The sequence below is a fragment of the Chiloscyllium plagiosum genome, chromosome 36 (assembly GCF_004010195.1).
Source record: "Chiloscyllium plagiosum isolate BGI_BamShark_2017 chromosome 36, ASM401019v2, whole genome shotgun sequence".
Classification (NCBI taxonomy): Eukaryota; Metazoa; Chordata; class Chondrichthyes; order Orectolobiformes; family Hemiscylliidae; genus Chiloscyllium; species Chiloscyllium plagiosum.
The window spans coordinates 18,037,714-18,062,977 of record NC_057745.1 but is presented as its reverse complement, the minus strand read 5'-3'; the positions used below and the strand labels follow the sequence as shown (position 1 = coordinate 18,062,977).

At 38.8% G+C, this 25,264-nt stretch overlaps 1 protein-coding gene across 3 annotated transcripts in view; it reads right to left on the bottom strand.

Moving 5' to 3' along the window:
- The window catches only part of sltm (SAFB-like, transcription modulator), a 61,402-nt gene that overhangs the window by 19,984 nt on the left and 16,154 nt on the right, over positions 1–25,264 (bottom strand). For all 3 annotated transcript variants that reach the window (XM_043677439.1, XM_043677441.1, XM_043677440.1), the window contains exons 6-15: positions 22,895–22,931; positions 20,960–21,431; positions 20,237–20,283; positions 19,535–19,662; positions 19,272–19,421; positions 16,661–16,776; positions 12,891–13,066; positions 12,606–12,700; positions 11,333–11,487; positions 857–1,037 (exon numbers count right to left, since the gene is read on the bottom strand). In XM_043677439.1, coding sequence (XP_043533374.1) covers positions 857–1,037; positions 11,333–11,487; positions 12,606–12,700; positions 12,891–13,066; positions 16,661–16,776; positions 19,272–19,421; positions 19,535–19,662; positions 20,237–20,283; positions 20,960–21,431; positions 22,895–22,931 — 1,557 coding nt within the window. The remainder of the gene's footprint in view (positions 1–856; positions 1,038–11,332; positions 11,488–12,605; positions 12,701–12,890; positions 13,067–16,660; positions 16,777–19,271; positions 19,422–19,534; positions 19,663–20,236; positions 20,284–20,959; positions 21,432–22,894; positions 22,932–25,264) is intronic.

The window sequence follows — 25,264 nt, the reverse complement described above, 5'->3', positions numbered from 1 at the left end:
TTTGTTCCGGTTCTGGTTGATCCCTCCCTTCCTGGATCGATGTCCAATAAACCCCACCTGGCCTGCCTCCAGTTGTTATTTGCTGCACAACTCCAGCTTTTCACTAAGAGCTAGATTCACCAAGTCAACACTGTTTCTGGATTTTCACTGAACTCAAATCTTGCTCAGTTGCAGCAAATATTACTTATGGTCTTTACATCACTCTCTCTTGGCTGTATTAAACGCTTGTGGTACATGGTTTCCTGAGCCCCAACAAATCCCAAAGCTTCCATGAAGCTTCACTATAGAGAACTTTTAAATTGCTCGAGGACTTCAGAGTTAACACTACACAAAGTCCACGTAGTTCAGCTGTCTTGGCAGCAGCACCTAACACAGAATGCCCTTTTCTTCCTCTCCTCCTTCTCCAACAACCTGCAGCCTTTGAATTCCTCTTCCACAGTTCCCGAACTGTCTTTAAATGACCCATCGCAAAACTTGTAATAAGCCCCTCCCCATTTGCTGAGCAGATTTAAAAATGGTGTCATCTACTAATTCTTGATTCCATAAAACGTCTGTTCCATACATATTACCAGTCAAACTGCTGGCTTGCTCAGCACATAGAGGATTTCTTCATAGGAAGTTTAGTTTTCTCAGCTTCTCACTGGAAGAATTAATAATTTTGGTCATGAGAGAGTCTATTCCACGATGCTGGAGCACCATCTCTTCATAACCTACTCAAGAACCAACACCACTCACATCCACTGGCCACGGTACTTTGTCTTGACAAAAATACACACTTGGCTGCGATTAAGAGGTAATTGTAAAGAACAAATGTTTTTGAGATGTTGAATCCATACTGAAAAGCGAAATAGAGAACCTGTTCTATACGTATGCGTTCCCTTTCCAGTCGCTCCCGTTCCATTCTCTCTCGCTCAAGTTTTTGCTTTTCAATCTCCAACCGTTCCCTTTCTCGTTGTAAGCGATCACGTTCTTCACGTTCACGTATCATGCGAATGCGCTCCCGCTCACGACGCTGTCTTTCAGCTATTTCACGCCGCCTAATTAAAAAGAGTTTTAAAAAATGCGTATTGCATGCACCTAATATAGCAATGTTAAGCTGAGTCAAATGGCAAGTTTTGAAGAGTACACTGCATTCAAAGTAATCTGCTAACATCCAGTAGCCTAGTAGCTGTTGGTTTGTGTGCCATTGGTGGGAATTTCTCATTTTAATTTTGAGTTCTATATTACAAAGAAAAGCCTTGTATGAAAAAATTGTATTGCAAAAATTAGAAAAGGAAGAGCAAACACAAATCTGTGTGGCCAGCTCTCAGACTCAACTACAGAGTCCAGAAGTAGGTAGCACTGTTTAAATGTAGTGCTTTTAGGGTAGAGATTAAGGCAAATAATCTCTGATTTTGAGAGACATTGGAACTCTGCCACAAAAGGCAGGTGGTGGCAGGGTGATTGAATATTTTTAACATGAAAGTAGATAAGATCCTGGTCAAGGAAGGGAATCAAAATGGTTATTGGAGATGGGAAAGTAGAATTCTAGACAAACAGTTCAAACATGATATGTTAAATGGTGAAGCAGACTTAAAAAGCCAAACAGCCTAACTCTGGTCCTAATACACATCCTCACAACCAAAATTAGGGGACAGAAATGCCCTATAATCTTTCATCAGATTAGACACTTGAGAATTGTATTTATATTACACATTGCATGACCGGCAGATACAAAACATTTTTGGAAAAAATAGCCCAAATTTCTTTTGCTGTGTAGTCACCATTAAACGTCAATAAGCATGGCAGTTGATGTGCATACAGTGAGCTTCCACCAACAGCAGTATGATAGTTAACAGATAAACTGAGTGTTCTTCACTAAGGAATCACATCTTGGGTAGACTCCCCATGCTGCTGTGCAACAGCTTTATAGGGTTACTTATGACAAGATGACATATGGAACCCAGATTAAGACCTTAGACAATGGAGCACACTCTCAGTATGACACTAGAATTCTGATAAAATTCATGTACAGGATGTTAGCAAAGGTGAGTGGCTCAAAATAAAAAGGATCTGAAAAAAAGGGATCATATAATATACAAATATTTCCTGGCTACTTCAAAAAGTAGAATTATTAGACTTAAAGTGAAAACTGATCATTTCTACTCACTTGATGTACCTTCTATTACTATCAAAACTATGGACAAACTTGTTCATATCAAATCGCCAAAGTGATGTCAGCATTTCAGTGTTCAAATGCATTTTGTATATGTATAACAAGATAATTAGTACCAGAAAATCACCTATTTCTATCCATCCACCTTGTGCATGATTTGAAACCAAGTTTCTTAAGGAAGGAGAAATGGTATGGGGTTTGTGCTTTCCATGGACTCCATTTGATTTATTTATTTCAAACTTCATTACAGTACAGTGCAATGAAATTAGTAAAATGTTAAGTAATAAATAACCTACATCCGCAAAATGAAGATTTTTGGATCTAACTTCCCAACTACATCCACGGAAGAAGTTCCAATGCCATGATCCAACATGCTAAACTTGACACAGTCACGTTGTCATTTAAATTAGGCTCCGTTCATGAAAATCACAACCAGGTAAGACTTTGAATCACATTTTCCCAGTAAAATCAATGTAAATACTATAGTTAGTTCTGTAGAACTTACTTTTCAGAAATTTAAATGTTTAATTCAGCTTTGCTAAATTCCTGTTTATTTACTATTCATTCATGGGATAAGGTTTCCACTGGCTAGGCCAGCATTTATTGCCCAACCCTAGTTGCCCAGAGGACAGTCATAAGTCAAGCACATTGCTGTGGGTCTGGAGTCAAATGTAGACCACACCAGTTAAGGCTGGCAGACTTCCTTCTCTGAAAGACATTAGTGAACCAGATGAGTTTTCCTGACAATTGGCAATGGATTCATGGACATCGTTACACTGTTAATTCCAGATTTTTTATTGAATTAAAATCCCACCATCTGCTGTGGTGGAATTTAAGCCTGGGTCTCTAGATTAATAGGCCATCAATAATACTACTAGGCCATCATGAGCCCTTATTAAAATAAATTTAGATAGACAACGTTTGCCAACTTTCTTAATTCATGTTTGCTACTAAGCCTGTTTTCCAAACCTCATTTGTCACACATCCTGCTCCCACTCATCATCCTAGTTGTGATGGTCCATTCCTTTTACTAACCCTTGAACTTGCAACCTTTCCCTCTTTCTCAGAGAATTGTAGCCTTTCCCAGTCCCTAATCCACTGAGACTTTCAGCTTCACTTAGTTTCTCATTCACTAACTTGCTGCATACCCTCTGACTTGCAGCCTCTTTCCAAGCCATCCCTTCACTGATTATTTCTCCAGCACCTATTTTTTTGGGAGCAATGGTACAAGGTGAGCCATGAAATGAGGGATGCAGCTTTGGAAATAATGTGAAAATAAAATATCAATTATAATTATCCCAGTTCCACATCTCTGCCCTACATTATAACAAACACACAACTTAAGTTTTGGGTCTGGATCTTGAACAGAAACACAGATCTAGTTGAGCAAAGCAGCAAAACACAAGTTACACAGAGTGGGAGGCTTGCCAAGACTTAGTTGGAGGAAAGGTGAGTCAGAGAGCAGCCGCTCCAAAATACAGCCCACTCCAAATTCGTGCCCATCAGATCACATGGTTCAAGTCCCACCGGTAGGAAAACTATTTTGAAATGAAGCTCTCAGTGCTAAATGAGCATGCAGGCCCCATTCAAGTAAAGACAAAATGGGGCAACACCAAAAAGGACTTTGAAGTTCAGCTTAGACAGCTGAACATACTCTAGCGCCAAACGCAGATGGTGCAACTCAGCAAGTTTGTGTGTCTTTCAACAAAGTCAGATAAAAGGCAAAGTTGCCAAAGTACCAGAGGACCATAAGGGTGCTATCTCATTAGAGAGTGAGGTTAACTTGAAGATCACTGCTCAAGCAAGGAGCAAGACTGAGAAGGGGGGATCTTCACCAGGGACCTCAGTCAATACGAGAAATAAATCAATGGGTTTTAGCATAATTCTATTGAAAACCAGCTATCCAGCCAACTGAGTTCACCAACTCTCCACGACATTAACAATAATGCGTTGTAAATGCATCAATTTCCACATGTTTACAAATAAAACCCCCATCACATCTCTCAAACTCACTGTCCCTCAACTCTCACACTGCTAACTTGATATTAAGTATTGGATATGCAGATATTTCCTTCAAAACAAATACTGGGAAAACTGAAGACAGTCTATTTTCAAATCCCTTCATACCATATCAGTTCCACAAACTGAACTCTGCTATCTTCAGCATCTTTGATCTTAATTGTTCAAGGATTGATGGCCATGCTTTCAGATATTAAGGCCAAAACTCTGGAGTTCCTGCCTCCTCTCTACCTTGCTTTTGTTCTTCATTGCACGTCTTAACATGTACCTCTTTGTCCAAGGTTTGGTCATTCGATCCAGTATCTCCTCCTTTGGTATTGTTGCAAAGCTGGGTAGAGTAATTGATGATTGGGAAGCAAGAAGTTAGAATTTGGTGGTGTGCAAAACTGTAAAATGGGGAAATAGTTGCCTGGTGCCTTTAAAAGATTTCTGTTGTGTGCTTCGAGCTAAAATGGATGTCTGACAGTAGCTCAAGTTTGCTAGTACACAGAGCACCCAAATTGAAACACCTTTACCAATAGGCCAAGCAGCAGTTTTTAATCAAGACAACAGGTTTTAAATTTAGCCAATTAATTTAACACAGGCCCTTAGCTACCAAAAACCTGTTAAGTTTAAATCTGATAGGATTGGTCCTATATTGCCAAAACTATTATAAGAAATTGATATGTCATCATGGGTATAAAAGGTGGCACAGTTGGACAGTTCACCAGAGCTAACTGTTATCTGCCAAGAGATAACAGCTCATTATCTACATTGCAACAATACTGCAGTACACCATCCAAACTCCTGACAGAACAATCTACAAAGAAAACATTTCTGACACAAGTATCAGCAGAGAGACACAAGTCCAGAAGTCACGTAACCTGGCTGCAGTTTCGATGACTAAATTTTCTTTTGCACAAGTGGGGCTTGTATTTATTGGAACAGCACACCATTAGAATCTTGCATTGTTCAGGAATAGATATTAGTTAGAGGAGAATTGTTCAGTCTGTTAATAATTTAGTTAATTTGTTCACTGTTGATTGTTACTTGTGGATTGCAAAGCGAGTGTCAGGGATTTCTTTCATTAGCCACTAGAAGTTGTTATAGAGTCAGAGATGTACGGCATGGAAACAGACCCTTCGGTCCAACTCGTCCATGCCAACCAGATATCCCAACCCAATCTAGGCCCACCTGCCAGCACCTGGCCCATATCCTCCAAACCTTCCTATTCATATACCCATCCAGATGCTTTTTAAATGTTACAACTGTACCAGCCTCCACCAGTTCCTCTGGCAGGTCGTTCCATACACGTACCACTCTCTGTGAAAAGGTTGCCCCTTAGGCCACTTTTATATCTTTCCTCTCTCACTCTAAATGTATGCCCTCTAGTTCTGGACTCTCCCACCCCAGGGAAAAGACTGTCTATTTATCCTATCCATGCCCCTCATGATTTTATAAACCTCTTTAGGGTCACCCCTCAGCCTCTGACGCTCCAGGAAAAACAGCCCCAGCCTATTCAGTCTCTCCCTGTAGCTCAAATACTCCAACCCTGGCAACATCCTTGTAAATCTTTTCTGAACCCTTTCAAGTTTCACAACATCTTTCTGATAGGAAGGAGACCAGAAATGCATGCAATATTCCAATAGTAGACAAACCAATGTCCTGTGCAGCTGCAACATGACCTCCCAACTCCTGTACTCAATACTCTGACAATAAAAAGAAAGCATACCAAATGCCTTCTTCACTATCCTATCTACCTGCGACTCCACTTTCAAGGAGCTATGAACCTGCAACACTCGCTAGGACCTCACCATTAAGTGCACAAGTCCTGCTAAGATTTGCTTTCCCAAAATGCGGCACCTCACATTTATCTAAATTAAACTCCACCTATCATTTCTCAGCTCATTGGCCCATCTGATCAAGATCCCATTGTAATCTGAGGTAACCTTCACTATCTACTACACCTCCAATTCTGGTGTCATCAGCAAACTAACTTTACCTCTTATGCTCACATCCAAATCATTTATATAAATGATGAAAAGTAGTGGACCCAGCACCAATCCTTGTGGCACTCCACTGGTCATAGGCCTCCAGTCTGAAAAATAACCCTCCACCACCACCCTCTGTCTTCTATCTTTGAGCCAGTTCTGTATCCAAATGGCTAGTTCTCCCTGTATTCGGAGAGATCTAACCTTGCTCAGCAGTCCACCATGGGGAACCTTAACGAACACCTTACTGAAGTCCATCTAGAACACATCTACCGCTCTGTCCTCATTGATCCTCTTTGTTGCTTCTTTAAAAAACTCAATCAAGTTTGTGAGACATGATTTCCCACGCATAAAGACATGCTGACTATCCCTGATCAGTCCTTGCCTTTCTAAATACATGTACACCCTGTCCCTCAGGATTCCCTCCAACAACTTGCCCACCACCGACGTCAGGCTCACCCGTCTATAGTTCCCCACCTTGTCCTTGCCACCTTTCTTAAACAGTGGGACCATGTTAGCCAACCTCCAGTCTTCCGGTACCTCACCTGTGACTATTGATGATGCAAATATCTCAGTAAGAGGCCCAGCAATCACTTCTCTAGCTTCCCACAAAGTTCTAGGGTACACCTAATCAGGTTCTGGGGATTTATTCACCTTTATGCGTTTCAAGACATCCAGCACTTCCTTCTGTGTAATATGGACATTTTGCAAGATGTCACAATCGACTTCTCTACATTCTATACCTTCCATGTCCTTTTCCACAGTAAACACTGATGCAAAATACTCACTTAGTACCTGCCCCATCTCCTGCGGTTCCACACAAAGGCTGCCTTGCTGATCTTTGAGGGGCCCTATTCTCTCCCTTGTTACCTTTTTGTCCTTAATGCATTTGTAAAAACCCTTTGGATTCTCCTTAACACTATTTGCCAAAGCTATGTCATGTCCCCTTTTTGCCCTCCTGATTTTTCTTAAGTATAATCCTACTGCCTTTATACTCTTGTAAAGATTTACTGAATCTATCTTGCCTATACCTGACATATGCTTCCTTCTTTTCCTTAACCAAACCCTCAATTTCTTTACTCATCCAGCATTCCCGACACCTACCTGCCTTTCCTTTCACCCTAACAGGTATATACTTTCTCTGGACTCTCAATCTCATTTCTGAAGGCTTCCCATTTTCCAGCCATCCCTTTACCTGTGAACATCTGCGCCCAATCAGCTTTTGAAAGTTCTTGCCTAATACTGTCAAAACTGGCCTTTCTCCAATTTAGAACTTCAACTTTTGGATCTGATTTATCCTTTTCCATCACGATTTTAAATCTAATGGCATTATGGTCGCTGGCTCCAAAGCGCTCCCCCACTGACACCTCAGTCACCTGCCCTGCCTTATTTCCCAAGATTTGTATCTTTTCTAGTAGGTATATCCACATACGGAATCAGAAAACTTTTTTGTACACACTCAAACTCCTCTCCATCTAAGCCCTTAACACTATGGCAGTCCCAGTCTTTGTTTGGAAAGTTAAAATCCCCTACTATAACCATCCTATTATTCTTACAGATAACTGAGATCTCCTTGTTTCTCAATTTCCCTCTTGAATATTAGGGGGGCTATAATACAATCCCAATAAGGTGATCATCCCTTTCTTATTTCTCAGTTCCACCCAAATAACTTCCCTGGATGTATTTCCAGGAATATCCTCCCTCAGTACAGCTGTAATGCTATCCCTTATCAAAAATGCCACTCCCCCTCCTCTCTTCCCTCCCTTTCTGTCCTTCCGGTAGCATTTGTATCTGGAACATTAAGCTGCCAGTCCTGCCCATCCCCCAGTCCCATGTTCCTCACCATGCCCTGAGGTCATCTGCCTTCCCTGTCAGGCCTCTTAAATTAAATGGCATTTATTACAATACATCAGTCCTACCTTGGTCTCGGCTTTGTTCCTGCCTGCCCTGACTGTTTGACTCACCTTTGTTCTCAACTGTACCAGTCTCAGATTGAAATCTTTCCTCACTATCTCCCCGGGTCCCACCTCACCACCTTACTAGTTTAAATCCTCCCAAGCAGCTCTAGCAAATCTCCCTGCCAGTATATTAGCCCCCTTCCAATTCAGGTGCAATCCATCCTTCTTGTATAGGTCACTTCTCACCCAAAACAGCTTCCAATGATCCAAAACTGTGAATCCTTCTCCTATACACCAGTTCATCAGCCATGCACTCATCTGCGCCATCCTCCTACTCCTGCTACCACGAGCTTGTAGCACCAGGAGTAATCCAGGTATTACTACTCTTGAGGACCTACTTTTTAAATTCCCACCTAACTCTCTGTAATCTCCCTTCAGAATCTCAACCTTTTCCCTTCCTATGTCTTTGGTTCCCCTGTGTACAATGATCTCTCTTTGCTGGTCCCTCTCCCCCTTGAGAATATTCAGCACCCTCTCCGAGACATCCTTGAACCTGGCACCTGGGAAGTAACACACTGAATTTTCGGTGCTGGCCATAGAAACGTCTGTCTGTACCTTGGACTAGAGAGTCCCCTAATACAATCGTTTGCTTGGAACCAGACGTACCTCTCATTATATTAGAACTAGTCTCAATACCAGAAACTTGGCTGTTCATGCTACGTACCCCCGAATGTCCATCACATTTTCCAAAACAGCATACGTATTTGAAATGGGGATAGCCACACAAGATTCCTGCACTACCTGCCTACCTCTCTTACCTTTCCTGGAGTTAACCCATCTGTGTGACTGTATCTGAGACTTCCCCTTCCTTCCTATAACTGCCATTCATCACATCCTCTTGCTCTTGTAAATTCTTCATTGCCTCTAACGGTCTCTCCAACCGATCTGATAGGATTCCCAACCAATGGCATTTATTGCAGATATAATCCTCAGTAACCCATAAAATCCCCCTAAACTCCGACACCCAACAAGGAGAGCATATCACTCTACTAAGGGCCATTTTTGCTTCTTTCAATCTACAGACCCAAACAATAGCGGTCTTATTCTTCTACAAAACACTACTCCAGGTTAAATAAATACTTATGGCTTATATTTTAAGTTTAATCAAGAGACATAGCTCAATAAAACATATCAAGAAAGAACCCACTCTACTCACTACTGCAGACTTATTTTAAGGCCGCACTTAAAGTCCACTTATCTGCTTCTGTGTTGTGACCTTTCCCAAACAGGTTCCTCCAAGATCAGTTGACAGATTACACCCTCTCTCACACTCCTTTTAACAGATTATATGGTGAGGCACTCTCTTTTGTGTGATTTGGTTTTAGTTCTCCAGTTGGGGGGGTGGGGTGTATCTCTGCTTTGTAACAGTATCAATATTGTTTCATAATGCAGTGAAGCACCTTGATATATTATTATATTAAATGATACTTCAGAAAACAAATCTTAAATTGATTTCTCCAAAAACAATGATATCTTCAAACTAATTTATGTTAAGTTCCTGAAAGTTTTTATTTTTGCTTCCTTTTGGAAGGTTTGTTAAAGAACATTACAAATTAAACAGTCTCTTCTGTCAACACAATTATTTCTGCTCAGCAGTTTTAGAGAATACAGAAATGAGGCAACATGTAAAACATGTACCATCTCCGATGCCAGGAAAGGTCACAGCACAAAATCTCAGCAAAACCTGGCCCTCACTTCCATACTCATATACTGATCAAGGAAAGGCTTTCAGATAAAGTATGAAAGGGACATTTTGGCCAGTTATTGTTACTTAGAGTGAAGTTATCGGAGAAACTGAAAAAGTTTGCTCAGACCAGACCTGACATGAAATTTAACAGCAATAATAATAAAGAATGGGAACTCTGCTCATTAAAGTTTGGGGACGCAGAATACCAAATGACATCATATAATTCAGTACAGTTCATAGTTTGGAACTGGAGTCCCTCTGACTATCACAATTTGGTCAAAGAAATACTGAGCCAGTAAAGATTTTATTTGAGCTTTGCTTTAAAGATTCTTGGTTATCTTGTGAAACCTAACAAATACAGACGTTGTATCTTCCAATTAATTTCAATTAAAACCACTGAAAAACAGATACTCTTGTTGGAGATACAGCACAACTTTTGAATGCTCTAGTGATCTTCAAGCAGCTGGCAACAGCAAGGGAAATAAAAGCTGCACAGTTGTACTTCTACAAGGTCCTTGCAAACGGCATTCCATGGAAGTTGGCTATCAGCTGTCTGATTTCTTTTCAGTCAACAGTCAATTTCAGGGATACCTACCTCATCACAAAGGATCTTGGTACAATCCCAACATCTCAATTCCACAAACGGCTGAAATTTCTCACCCTGGCAAGGTTTGCATTTATAGCCACCTCTAGATGAGTGCAATGGTAAGCCACTCTCATCAGCGGATGTCCATATGGCCTACGTCAACATTTAAAATACAGGAGGGACAATGCGTAAATCCAACCTCAAAATCCACAAGGAAAATGAACTCTCAGGGCAACTGTTTCTGTAGACAGAATGAAAATGAAAGGCTAGGATGGTGTTGCTCCAAACGCAATCTTGTTTCTTTCCTGTGCTTATTATTAATAGTTTTGCCTATCAGCAATAAACACTGGAGAGAAACAACTTGTGATCAAAGGGGCCACAAGCAGAGCAAAACTGTGCCGGTAGTCAGGGAAGTCTGCCACCTAAGAGCTGGGAGCCTTCTTTTAGCCAAGGCACATGGGGTTAGGGGCTCTGTGACGGGAAAAAAGATTCACCCTGGTACAAGACGACTCAGTACTGTTAGGCAAGAATTTCCAGAATGCTATCCTCTAGAAAATTGAACTATTTCCATGTCAGGGAGGTCTATGACTTACTGTCCCTATTATCTACTATCAAGGTTTACGTTTTGGATGGTGCTGACAAAAGAACTTGGACAGATTGCTTCAGTACATCCTTTAGATGGTAGACACTGGTGCCACTATGCACTGGTGGAGAAGCAAGTTAATACTTAGGATGATGGATGGATTGATGGATCAAGCAGACATTCTTGGTCCTAGATATTACTTAACTGGACAGAATTTCAATTTAGATTTAGCCCTGCATTTTCTTGAGAAAGCTCAAACCCCACCCTTCAATTCACCAAAGTATCACATAACTCAAGAGGATTGGATTGAGATTGCTCAGATTAGCTGGTATTATTAATTACCTTCTCTTTCATGAGTTGGAAGTTCCACATACCTTCTTAATTCTATTGCACGTCGTATGCGTTCCAATCTGATCAAACGCTCACGAATTTTTTGCCGTTTTATTTTTTCAAATGGCAAAATATCCTTTCTGTCTCTGGAGCTTGGTTTTCCTGGAATGTGTTTCTCTTTGCTTCTTGAAACTGAAGTCTATATTTTGTTTAAAAGAACAAAATCTAAATCAGTATCAGTTTAAAATATTTTGTCACATTTTTCTTTGTTAGGTCTTTCCATTTCCACTGACATCAAGTCTATATAGATACATGCATCACTTTGATAATGTTGCTGTTTTGGTAGCATATCCCAGGTAAATAAGTATATCTCAATTCCACATCCTGACACATCTGACAAGTTAGTCAAGGAACCAAAAATTGCTAAGCAGCAGATTGAAAAGTCTTCCAGCCTGATCAAGACTAAATGCGGAATTGGACAGTTCTTGAAAAAAAATCACATTTTCACTCTTATAGAAAGGAAAAAAAAAAATCAGAAGAACCTTGCTCAGAAAGCCAAGTAAAAGTGGATCAGTAGCTAAACAACATATCTGCTAAGAGCTGCATGGGAGAAATATTTTGCTATTATAATTTTCCTCCAGCTGCTTTTCCTCATATCTTTGATCGGAGTGCAGTCCAAGTGCCTGCTAAGACAGTGATGAGCATGAAGCTCCTTTGCCAAAGAAAGGCAGCCTCATTTCCATTCAACTTTTCCTCCTTCATTTGAGATAGTCTGGCAAAGATTCAGAATTAAACATAACCAAAATTACAAGCTTTCAACTCTGCCATCATAATCAACTTCAATAGAAAAACTACAACTGTAACAGAGCTGACTTCTGAAACTGATTTAGGTCCACACAAAAACTGAAGCCAGACCAATACCTATACTTTCATTCCAAGAACTCAATCTGATAGTTCAACATGATCAGAAGCAATTTTTGAAGTCATAAATGCACAAAATTCTCACTTGATTGTACTTTTATGTTTCAGCATTTCCGTAGTTAACTTCGAACCAGAATTCATAGCTGATTTACATCTTAGGTATTAGGATTTTTTCCATTAATCTTGAATTATAGCATTCCTTTCAAGTTAACATGTTAACACCTGACAATGAAAGGCTGGCTACCATTTATAATTAAAGTTTGTGTGCATCACTTAAAAATACAGGAATATATGCAAGAATATATGTAGACAACAAACCCAGCTGAAGAGCAGACAGCAAGTAACAAACATGATAAGCATTATATACTGGTAATCCTTCTCCCCATAATTGTTCACCTGTTCACTCTTGCCTTTCTTTGCAGTTTTCACACTAACAACAGGTTCACCTTTAGTCTTGTCAATAACCACCATCCGATGAGAACTCTTCACACCTATCAAGTCAATGATAGAAGGTCAATGAAGTGAGGAATTTAATTATGTTCCCAAAAATAACTCCTTTTTAAAGTACCTTGCAAATTAACAAGTTCATATTAAGATTTGCGCACAACCGGATTTGTACCAAAGTTTAACAACTCCATCTGAAATCCTTCTAAAAAAGACACGTCACAGAGAAATACATACTTCTTCGCCTCTTTTCCTCTACTTTTTTGGAATGGTCATGACTACTGCTTGTTGCACTTTCCTTGTCGTCCTTTTTATTTTCTGGTTTCTTTGAAGAGCTTGACCCATCTTTGTTTTCTTTTCTCTCTCCAAGTTTTTCTGTTTTCTTATCCTCTTTTTTAGAAGATACTTGTGTCCTTTATATTCAGAATGAGAAAAATGAAATACATGATATTAACGAGCGGCTTAATATTAGTGTTCCCAGCAGTGGGGTGTCCCTTGCAGTGGTAGTATCCTTACAGAGGTTTATAAAATCACGAGGAGCATGGATAGGATGAATTGTGAAGGTCTTTTCCCCAGGTTAGGGGAGTCCAAAACTAGAGGGCATAGGTTTAAGGTGAGTGGGGCAAGATTTAAAAGGAACCTAAAGGGCAATATTTTCATGGTATGGAATGAGCTGCCAAAGGAAGTGGAGGAGGCTGGTACAATCACAACATTTAAAAAGGCATCTGGATGGGTACATAGGTTTAGAGGGATATGGGCCAAATGCTGATAAGTGGGACTAGATTAATTTAGGATATCTGGTCAGCATGGACATGTTGGACTGATTCCATTCAACATTTCTTTGACTGTATCCCTACCTCCAGACCAGGAGACCCTGGTTGAAGTTCCACCTGCTCCAGAAGTGACTAATAACACCTCTGAACAGGTTCACTGGAAATTATACTTAGATCTTTCTCAAGTTGTGTCAATGTATTGTCTGTGAATATAATTATGCCTGTGAAGTTCCCAAGACACTGCATATGGCAAGTTAAAACAGTGTCAAAACAATCTGAGTTCATTATTTTACCAAATCATCTAACAGATGAAATGCTTCAAGTGGTTTTGCAAGCAAAGGCAGTGGTTCGCACAGTGAATTGATCAGTCTGTTATAAGGCACCAATGGAGTTAGGGGACACTGCAGAGGAGAATACCCACCAAGTACTGTCTATTGGCTGTAATTTGATGATTGCCAACAAAATTTGACCAGAATAGTCATTTAGAAAGATATAGCTTGATTTAGACACTGACTAAGGTTTGTCAGCTGGAAGACAAAACTTTTAAAGCATCTTTTTAAGGCATTTGAAAACTTTGATCAGTACAATTCCAAACTGAACTCAAACTGCCATGCGATTATTGATGATCAGATTCCAGTAAAATTATAGACAGTTTCTAAATAATTTCTTCGAACAGCACATTCTGGAGCTAATTGGAGAGTTAAGATATATTGGACCTATTATTGTGCAATGATTGGGAGGTGTTGGTAATGGGCTGGGGTGGACAAAGTTAAAAATGACAGCACCAGGTTATAGTCCAACAGGTCTGTTGAAGAAGCAGCACTTCGAAAGCTAGTACTTCCAAATAAACCTGTTGGACTATAACCTGGTGTTGTGTGATTTTTAACATTATGCAACAAGACAGGGTTTTTTTAATCTCAGTGAAGGTGCCCCTAGGTAGCAGCCATATGCTGATTGAAGTTTATATTGCTTGATGGAGATAGGAGTAGGCCATCTATGAAGAAGGGTCACTGGACAAGAAATGTTGACTCTTTCACTCCACAAATGCTGCTAGACTGCTGAGATTTTCCAACAACCTCTGTTTCTAGGTCAGAGACTTATTTAAAATTACAAGGATATAAAAGCAAAGCTAAAGTGAATTGGCAAACTAGGTGAAATGATAGATTAATAGAGACCAAGTTGCAGATATTTGAAGGACATTTCAGTATACAAAGAATAGAAGCATTCCAAAGAGATTACGAAAAAAAATTCAAGAGAAAGATCTGCCATTCAATTTAATTAGAAATGTTAAATTTGATATCAAACTTAAAAGAAGCAGCATATAATTCCACAAAGACAGATGACAGGTTAGAAGATGGGATTGAAACAATAATTATCAAAGCAAAAGGAAAGAAAATCAGAGCACAAAAGAAAGCTATCCAGAAATGAGAGCATTCAGTCATTCAGCACGGACAAAGACCCTTTAGTCCAACTTGTCCATGCTGACCAAGTTTCTCAAACTAAATTAGTCCAACTTAGTACATTTGGCCCATATCTCTTTAAATCTTTGCTATTCATGCACCTATCTAATTGAGTTTTAAATGTTTAACTGTACCAGCGATTACCACTTCATCTGGTAGCTCATTCCACACACAAACCACCTGCCAGTGCCTTTTAAATTTTTCTCACTTTAAAAATATGCCCTCGTGTTTTGGACTTCCATGCCCTAGGGAAGAGACCTTTGTTATTCACCTTATCTTTGTCCCTCATGACTTTATACACCTCTCTAAGGTCACCCTTCAACCTCCTAGGCTCCAGTGACTATGTCCCAACCTCCTATAATCTCAAACACTCTGGACTCAGTAACATCTTCGTAAATCTTTTCTGCACCCTCTCCCATTTTATAATACCCTTCCAAAAGCAGGGCAATCAGAACTGTACACTGTACTCCAAATGTGGCATCACTAATATCCTGTACAAAACACACATGACATCTCAATTCCTGCACTCAATGCTCAAAGTAATGAAGTGTAAATGGGGAGGAGCCCATCACATGCCATGCCTTATGCCACGCTGGTGGATAGGGGACAAGTTACTTGTCACAGAATTCACACTATTTATGTGACTGATTCAGTTTGGTTTCTGGTTAGTGGTCAACCCCAGAATTGAGGATTCTTGCAATGACAATGTCGCTGAATTTTATGGGGCAATGGTTGGAATCTATTTTGAGAAAGTGCTGTTGTTGACACCCTCCATATTTTGCTTATAAATGTAGTTGGGTGAGGCAGTGACTGGTCAGGTTGGATTTGTCCTGCCTTTTGTGCACAGGACTGAATCTTGGCAATTTTTTCAATGCCAGCTTTGTAGCAATGCTGAAACAGTTTGACTAAGGGCGCAACCACTTTCCATTTTAAAGCATTGCCATAAGCTAAATATATTTAGTTTCCAAATTGTTAATCTTTTCCGGATAGGTTTACTATGTGTGTTGGCCCTATAGAAAGTCAAACTGAAAATTACTAAGGAAAATAAAAGAATAGCAGATGAAATGAATAGTTAGCTTATGCCAGTCTTCACTATAGATGATACAAATAACATCCCACAAGCAAATAAAAATCCAAAAATGGAAGGCAGAGAATAACTCAAGAAAATCAACTGGTTGAGAAGTGGCACAAAGTAAGCTCTCTTGGCGAGTTGCTCTTGTAGATCCAGCATAGAAACAATTACCTGAACTGTAATATATAGGTAATTCACAAAATAAAAGAACTGCTTCCATAATTCATAGCAAAACCAAAGACAAAAGTACCACAATCTTCTGACTGAACAAAACAAACTGTAAACTTTGAAAACAATCAAGTAGTATTAATCAGTAATGTTTTTATGAATGTCACATACAAGTTTTACTGATCCTCATTGCTTCAAGTATCAAGTTAAACTTATCTCAGCTGACAAAGCAAAAGCTATGTCAGTAGGCAATAAATGCTGGTTCAGCCAGCAATGCCCACATTCCATAAAAAGAAAATGGCCTTAGAACCAGTCAAAAAAGGAGAGAAAAGCAATCTGGAATAGAGCTCATGACCGCTAATCATAAACTTTTAATGAAGCATGCATGCTTTAGCAAGATCAGACTCAATTTTGATACCCTTTTTTTGGTGGCAGTGCCCACTGAAGGGCATTGCATTGAAGTTTCAATGCTAAGAGCAGAAACGGGAAAGAAACACAGGGAAGTAGAAGGAAAAACACTGGAAATATACTTACTTGCTGGCTGTTTTTCCACCCGTCGAACTCTTTTTATCACTACTACTTCTGCTTGAACCAATTTTCCCTGTTCCGTCTTTTGTTATGGATTCTTTTTTAAAAGGATCATTTTTAACCTAGACAGATAAAGAGTTGGATTTTTTCAAAAATAAAAGACAGAAAATCAATTTTTAGAAATAATAGATGTTGCCTATTTCCCCATTTTAAAATCAAGACCCAATCCTCAAATATGACATTTTCCTTCTCGGGAAATTAAATATCACAGAATCACATGATTAATACACTTTTGGATTAATCTACTGGTATTCTCAGTTTGAGCTTCAGCATCTCTCAAATTGGTTTAAGCCATCTATGACACATGATAAAAATGTTTTTGCATGAATTTCCTATACATTTTCTTACAAGTTTCTACCACCTTATCTATAGCAGAAACTGGCCATCTAATTTGGAAATATTACACAAAAACACACATTATGCCATAGTTGTGCACAGTGACCGCCTCAGAGTACAAGTTTACATATATAGTTTCCATTCAAACAGGAACTGTAAAGAAAAGGATCAGTTGTACAATTTCAACTCAGTACTCAAGTTTATCCTGATTCCCAAACCCTGAACCTGTTCCATCTGAATGTTAAACATGGACCTTACTGGAGACTACAATCCATGGTGCAGGAATTGTGCAAAGCACATTTCAATATATAGTGTTTTGAGATTAGACTAGATTACCGACAGTGTGGAAACAGGCCTTTTGGCCCAACAAGTCCACACCGACCCTCCGAAGAGTAACCCACCCAAAGCCAGTCCCCTACTTACATCTGACTAATGCACCTAACACTAAGGGCAATTTATCATGGCCAATTCATCTGACCTGCACATCTTTGGATTATGGGAGGAAACCCACGCAGACACAGGGAAAATGTGCAAACTCCACACAGACAATCGCCTGAGGCAGGAATTGAACCCAGGTCCCTAGTGCTGTGAGGCAGCAGTGCTAACCACTGAGCCACCGTGCTGCCCCATTATTTTCAATTTACTTAAGTCAGAAAAATGTCAATGTCTTGACGAAGCATGCATTGCAATAATAATTCAAGTATCTTGTTATGCAGAACAATCAGTGCTCGACAACCCTACTAGGTAGTCATGTGATCAGATCTGAAGCATGTTCGTAAAATCTTCAAGAATTAACTATAACAGAAATTGCAGGAGAAACTCTGTAGAACTGGCAGTATCTAGAAAGCAGAGATAATGTTTTGAGTCCAGTGAACAGAGTTTAGAGTTCTGAGTTTCTCTGGCAATTTTTGTTTCAGTTTCATATCTCCAGCATTCACACTTCTGTTTTATTTTCATTATATTATTCAAACATTATTATGCAAAAATGCTCTTGTTCATTGCCCAAACAGGACCATCATCCTTATGGAGTAGGTGCACCAATTTGTTACATGCTGGGAAAACTTCCTAAAGGGTGCAAATGTTTACATTAACAGGTCATTTCCCCAATTCCAGTCTTCCTCAAGTGACTTTTGACAATGGCTAAGCAAATCAATCCAATGTGGGTTATATCATAGAAGAGCTTCATTTGGTTTTCACTGAATGTGCTGTGTCCTGATCAGATGACTTTCCTCAGTGACATCAAGTCCAATTGATTGTATGTGACTGCTTTCACATGCATTAGGTTCAGCACCAGGAGGTACAGAACCGAAAAACTTTAAATTTCCAAACTTCTGTCATCAAGAACACCCTACTACAATAATAAACTGTTCTGATGTTTTTTAAACTAAAGGGAGCAGAGGTAGGACTATTTAACAACAGTCAACTGAATATCAATATTCTTCACACACATGAAGGCTCTGAAGCATAGCTCATTTAGTACGTCAGTAGTTCTGATAATCAAATGGATAAATATTTCCAACTTCAGCCATGTGTGCGCATCAACAGGCTTACCAGCATCACTTGAATCAGGAGAGAGATGAACTTGTTTGGAGATCAACATACACTTAAGTAAACAGAATAACCTGTGTTTTCTTATGATAATATATCGTGTAACAATAGTTGAACCCTGATGGTGTACAGATGCAGTTTAAAAAGATTAATACACCCTCAAAGAGTGTCAGACTGCTTGTAACTGATTAAAATATAATTCCTAATCAAGTAGAGACAAATTTACCATTCAAATGACTTTTTTTGACTTATCACAAAACGTCATTGACATCTATATTCCTCTATCGAGAACTGTACTAATGTTTAATACTACTTAACCATATTTTTGGTATTTCCTTTCTACTGGTATTTTATCTCGACACCATTCCATTGATTCCAATTTGATTGCGTACTCAAGTCAAATCTTTTCTAATATTTATTTTGCTTTTTGGAGCAATACAATGAGAAAGGGGGTGGCAAGTATTAGGAAGACAGTGATTAACTGTATATTATCATAGTGTTCTGGCAGCCACACTGGCAAACTTTTCACCTCAAGTCTATCCATTTTAATTTCCAAGTTTATTGACATTTCAGAAGGGGATGCCCAAGCCATCTCTTATTGTACTTATGAAAATGTTTTATCATCATCTGCACATTTAAATCAACAGGCAACATTGACACTAAAAATAATTACCCTTTCAACAAATATCTGCTGTCCATGTAGCTCAGTGCGATGAAGGTGGGAAATACACCGAGACATTTCTGCACTGGATGACATTGTCACAAATCCATAACATCGAGCACCGGGACTTCGTGCATTGGTTACTACTTTTGCACTCAGAACCTAAGCCAAATGCATACAATTTACATTATGAATCTTAATTAAGGCAATTTAAAATCATTCTTAATGTGTAGTAATTCACAATTCTTGGAAAATTATACACAAGTAATACGTACCTTGCCATATTTGCTAAACAGGTTCTTTAGATCAGCTGCTTTTGTGTTCGAAGACAAACCACTAATCCATAGGTTCTTGGTCGAACTACTAGCACCACCACTGCTAGTTCCAATACTACTATTCACACCTAGGGCACAAAATGGAAAATAAAACCACTTCCATCAATCATTGTATTAACTCATTTGAATATATTTAGAGTGTCAAACCTACGAGGCATTTTTCAAAACTGTCAACTACAGATCTCATTCCCCATTACCAATCCTCAATGATCTAACTATGCTCCCAGACCATCAAATCCATGATTTTACATTCTCCCTTTGTTTTCAAATCCATCATTCCCTCATGCACTCCCATTCTCTTACCTTCTACAGCCCCCTTTCAACTCTAAATCCTCTGATTCTGGCCTCAAATATCAATTTCCTTTACTCCAGCACAAGAGCCCAGAGCAACTCAGGCCCTCTGTTCTGGAAAGCCCCTCTGTATGTCTTTGAGCAACTTTATATTTTTGGTAACATGCCCTAATATCAACGGTGCAGTGTTAGTTGGGTTTGATAACTTTACCTTGCGATGTTATACTTTGTTAAAAGGTACGACATAAATGCAAATTGTATACAAAGACCTGAACAATTTCCAACAGTAAAACAAATTGTAAAGATACATTTACAACTATGTTTCAGTGTCAAGACTAAATCTGGCCTTACCTTTCTCATCTTTAGTAGCGGTCTTATCTTTCGAATCCTTACTTGAACTATGAACACAAAACAATGTCAGAAAAAAGCGAACAAATATTCAGGAAAAGTAGAGCTGAGTGGTCAAAGTATTACTAGAAACAAGTCTATGAACACAAAACAACGCATTTTTTTTTCCCTAAATTCACAAAAACTGAAAGGTTACAAATCACCAAGTTAGAATAGCTCTAATGGATTTCTGGCCATAAAAAAGTACCAAAGTCAACATGCCTCATATTTGAACAGAGTAGTTCAAAAACCAACTCTTGCATCAGCTCTCCAAAGTTGAATAAAGATCTAGATTTCTGCCAAATCTATTCAATGAGCAAATCACAACGTTCTCTATGAATCAGAAGCAGTAGTTTTGATTCCATACATTAGCATCCTCCTTATTTGACTGAATTTTTCACACAGGTATGTTGATTCAGAATACAGGGTTCTAAAAAAATCTTGCAAATATTCAATATTGTAGATAAAAAGTCAACTGAACAGATTTAAAAAAACTAGCAAAACTGCAAGTACTATCAGTCTTGCATGCATGTTTGTTTTAGAAAAAACACCATATTAACTCTTTTAAAAAGAACAGTAACATAATCTGAGACCTAACAAGCCAGTGGAAGAACCATGATTACTCACAAACGAAGACCAATCTTACTGTTGGTATTCAGTATCATAAATTTACATAGAAAAACAAACCTCTTTGCTTGATTGGATGCCCCAGAAGATGAGGGGCCTTTCTTCGAAGAATCTTTCTCTTTATCTCCAGCTTCAGCTTTTCTGGACCCTTCTCTGGTTTCCTTCTTTGCTGACTCTGCTTTTATCCCCTCCTCCTTTCTTCCTTCTTTATGGTTTTTCTCTTTCTTTCCCTCATTTTTGACTTCTCCCTTCACATCATCTTGGGACGGGGAGTCCTTTTCAGCTTTGGACTTAGTCTCACCTTCGGGAGTTTTCACAGTTTTACCTGTTTCCAAAAGATCATCTCCATCGAAGTCCAGTGTGATGGCATCTTCTGCTTGGATTGTGACTGAAATATTATCGTCATCCACTTCCTTCAAAGATGCACTGGGTTCAGTTTCAACTTGAACTGTTTGTTGAGCTTCAGCAAGGCCTTGCTCTGAAGGTAGAGATTTAGACACTTCACGAGAACCGTCATCTATATCATCTACATCTGAGGGATTTAACAGGAATAAACATGGCAAAATACAAGTTTAAATGTCAAAACTTTTACCTAAAAAGGTGACCTTATCATTGATATTAAACTGAAATACAATTTACCTAAGATAAGAAGGTTAGAAAACTATAAAAGGTGCATTTGAATCTGAATTCTTCAGTGACAAAGTTGTTATATGCAATACCTTTAGTATTAGGTCTTCTGTGGCAATACAAACATCCTCATGAAGCATTATTCTTTGGTGTACGAATCCCAATTGCAATCTGTCCACATAACGGAATCTTTTTTTCCGGTCAAGATTTATATTCATTTGCGTCCAACACTTCAACAAAGTTCAATTGTCCACCAAGGTCCTCTGTTTTGAGCATCTCTCATTTGTGGTAAAATTCAGATGAAATGGTCCATGCAAGCCATTTTCTGCTGTGTATTCATCCAGATTGTGAAAGACATTAACCATCTTCAAAAGAATTCCATACTCCATACTACATCTCAGAATTAATCCAGTCATCCATCTTCTTTGCATGCATCATGCCAACAGGTACCAAATTGCTCAGGATGAAAGTCTTCGGGGAAAAATCAACATCTTTTTTTCATGTATTGTCTCAATCTCACAGTAAGAGTCTTCAACAGTAACATTTTCTCTCTCAAGGTTATATGTACATTGTGCTGAGTGTTCCACAGTTCCAAAGCAGAGTAGAGCAATGTTCTGTCAGTTTTGCCTCTATTTATGTTGTTTGATTATACCAGCTATGTTCACTGCAAAAATCAGAATCTCCACCCTTCAGATTCTAGCCTGCCAATTCTAGTAGTGCAAGTAAAAGAAATGCATATCACAACCAGTATTAAGAGCCATGCATTTCTGCAAGTGTGAGAACAGATCAGAATGTATAGACTTGGAAGGTCAATTTGATGAAAGAAAAAAAAATTTGTGCTCCAGAAAAAAAAAGTTCCAATACCAGACAAACAAAAAATTGCCTAAATAAATAATCCGGTGTTTCAAGAAGTTTGAATGGATGGACTTTTACTTCAATCAACCATGATCTTAGCGACGATCAAGGGACCAAATGGCCTGTTCCTAATCCTCATTAACCTTATGAAGATAGACAAGTAAATTTTGTGTTTCAGTGCATGAAATTATTTAGATAAACAAGAGACACTTGTGGCTTAGGAAAAGAAAAGTCAGTTTGTGTTGTGCATATTCATACGTGCACTATAGTAACTGGCAAGTTGACTCATTGCACCTTTTTACAAGTCACATTTGAAGTTGTAAAAAAAATTTTCCTAGTATATAAACTGCCTCCAAAAAGGAGGGTTTCTTAGTTCCATTTTATGTTATATCCAGTGCCTTGTAATGGCTTTCCAACCTTCATCTATTTCCGGTAAGATAAAAATATACTGCAAGTCATAAAAGTAAACTCATGGGAAGATACAAACTTCACAAAGTGGCAACCTTTACATACCTTTATCATTCTCATCCTCTTCTGGTTCCTGAAATATCTGCGAGACATTTTGAAAAAAATGCAACTCTTGAATCCATGATTTTACATTTAGACAACTACTCCACTTTTATGCTCTATATATCTGAATTCTAGAAGTTGGATTAGATTCAAAATGAAATGTAATTTGCAACTAGAAATGAAGACTTCTGATTCTTTCTCTCTGATAGCAACGAGTCAGTAATCTAATCTGAAGGTGGTACAACAGAAAGCTTAATTGTTACATAAATCTGGAACTTCAAAGTTAAAACTAGACTGCAGCACCACTCTTGTAACAAACGATTTGTGGGCAAACATTCAATTCTCAAACCTTACTGAATGGCTCAGAAGGTAAAACAAAGCTGGAAATGAGAGACTTTTTAAAGAGGCTAAAAAAGACTTTTATATTGAAGCAAAATTTTTGTTATGATCAATCCAGACATCAAAATCAAAATAGATAACATGATTAATAAGGCATTTGACTGCTGCTGCTTAGTTCAACTGGAAAATAACAAGTTTAAAATATGGATTTCAGTATCACAGGTTAGAAGTACCCCAGATTTAGACACACAGTTTGTGTTAAATTATGTGAACTTTTGTCACATAAGGGGTAGAAAAACCTTGCCAATATTGCCCGAATGGTGACTTTGGGACAAATGAGGCAATGGGTTATAAACACTTGTTCTTGTATGAGCATATTTCAAGTATGATAAGCATTGCTAATCGGGGCAAGGAGAAAATGATGAAAACATTACAGCTGTTTCATCAATAATTTTAAGTTTGCTGCCATGTAAAATATCTCTTATCAGCTAGATTTACATGATAAGGGTTTTAGGTCAGTCTTCTCTAAATATAAATGATTGGAACATTTAAATGACACATTTATAATTCATACTCTATGAACATTTCAAATTGATCAGACTGGTTCACAGAAAACCATTTTTAGAACAAAGAAATTATATTTAACCATATGGATTGTTAGGCTTAATGAAGAATTGAAGTTACAGAACAAACTACATATAGTAATTGCCTGTAGTAAATACTTTTGTATATTTCCATCTTGAAAAAACAGCACACAAATGGTGCAATTTTATCAACAGGTAATTCTTTGGAAGCATTGTTCGCATTTAACTCATTCACAGTTGTTCAACAAGGCCGTCCAGTATACATGAAGGGATGTAACAGGTTTGTTGATCTCTGCCAGGAAAACAGAAGCGGAAGAAAAGGCAACGCTTCCTATTCTTGCTCACATCCAATAAACCTGGTTGGGATTAAGCCTGTCTGACTACTTGGACAGAACCTACATGCAGAAACCAGTCAACTGTTATGACACAAAGATAGACAGCCAAATCAAATCAAACTCTCCACCCCTGTATTCGCCACAGTAAAATTAAAGCTTTCAGTAAACACAGTTCAAAACCAGTTCAAACTTTGGTTTCTCTTTGAACAGGAGTAGACTGTTTAGTCATTCAAGCCTGCTCCACCATTCAATAGGATCAAGGCTGATCTGACATTCCACTATCCTGCCCTTTCCCGACAACCTCCGATTCTCTGACGGGAAACATCCTCACAACATTTACCCTATCAAGCCCCTTAAGAATCCTGTATGTTTCAAACAGATCACCTCTCAATGAATCACTACTCATTGGAATTGAGAACAATGTGTTTATTTAAACTTTGCTCTTAGGACAATCCCTTTTATATCAGTAATGATCCTAGTTAACCTTCTTTGTATTGTCTCTAGCAATACAACATCTTTTCTTGAAGAAACAGGACCAAATTGCTCAGTTATCCATATGTGATATCATAAACACCTTGTACAGTGGCAGTAAGAATTCCCTACTCATATTCCAACCCCCTTAAAATAAAGGCCATTAGCCTACCTGATTACATAGAACATAGAACAGTACAGCACAGAACAGGCCCTTCAGCCCACGATGTTGTGCTGACCACTGATCCTCATGTATGCATCCTCAAATTTCTGTGACCATATGCATGTTCAGCAGTCTCTCAAATGTCCCCAATGACCCTGCCTCCACAACTGCTGCTGGAAACGCATTCCATGCTCTCTCAACTCTCTGTGTAAAGAACCCGCCTCTGACATCCCCTCTATACTTTCCTCCAACCAGCTTAAAACTATGACCCCTAGTGTTAGTCATTTCTGCCCTGGGAAATAGTCTCTGGCTATCGACTCTATCTATGCCTCTCATTACCTTGTATACCTCAATTAGGTCCCCTCTCCTCCTCCTTTTCTCCAATGAAAAAAGTCTGAGCTCAGTCAACCTCTCTTCATAAGATAAGCCCTCCAGTCCTGGTAAACCTCCTCTGAACCCTCTCCAAAGCATCCACATCTTT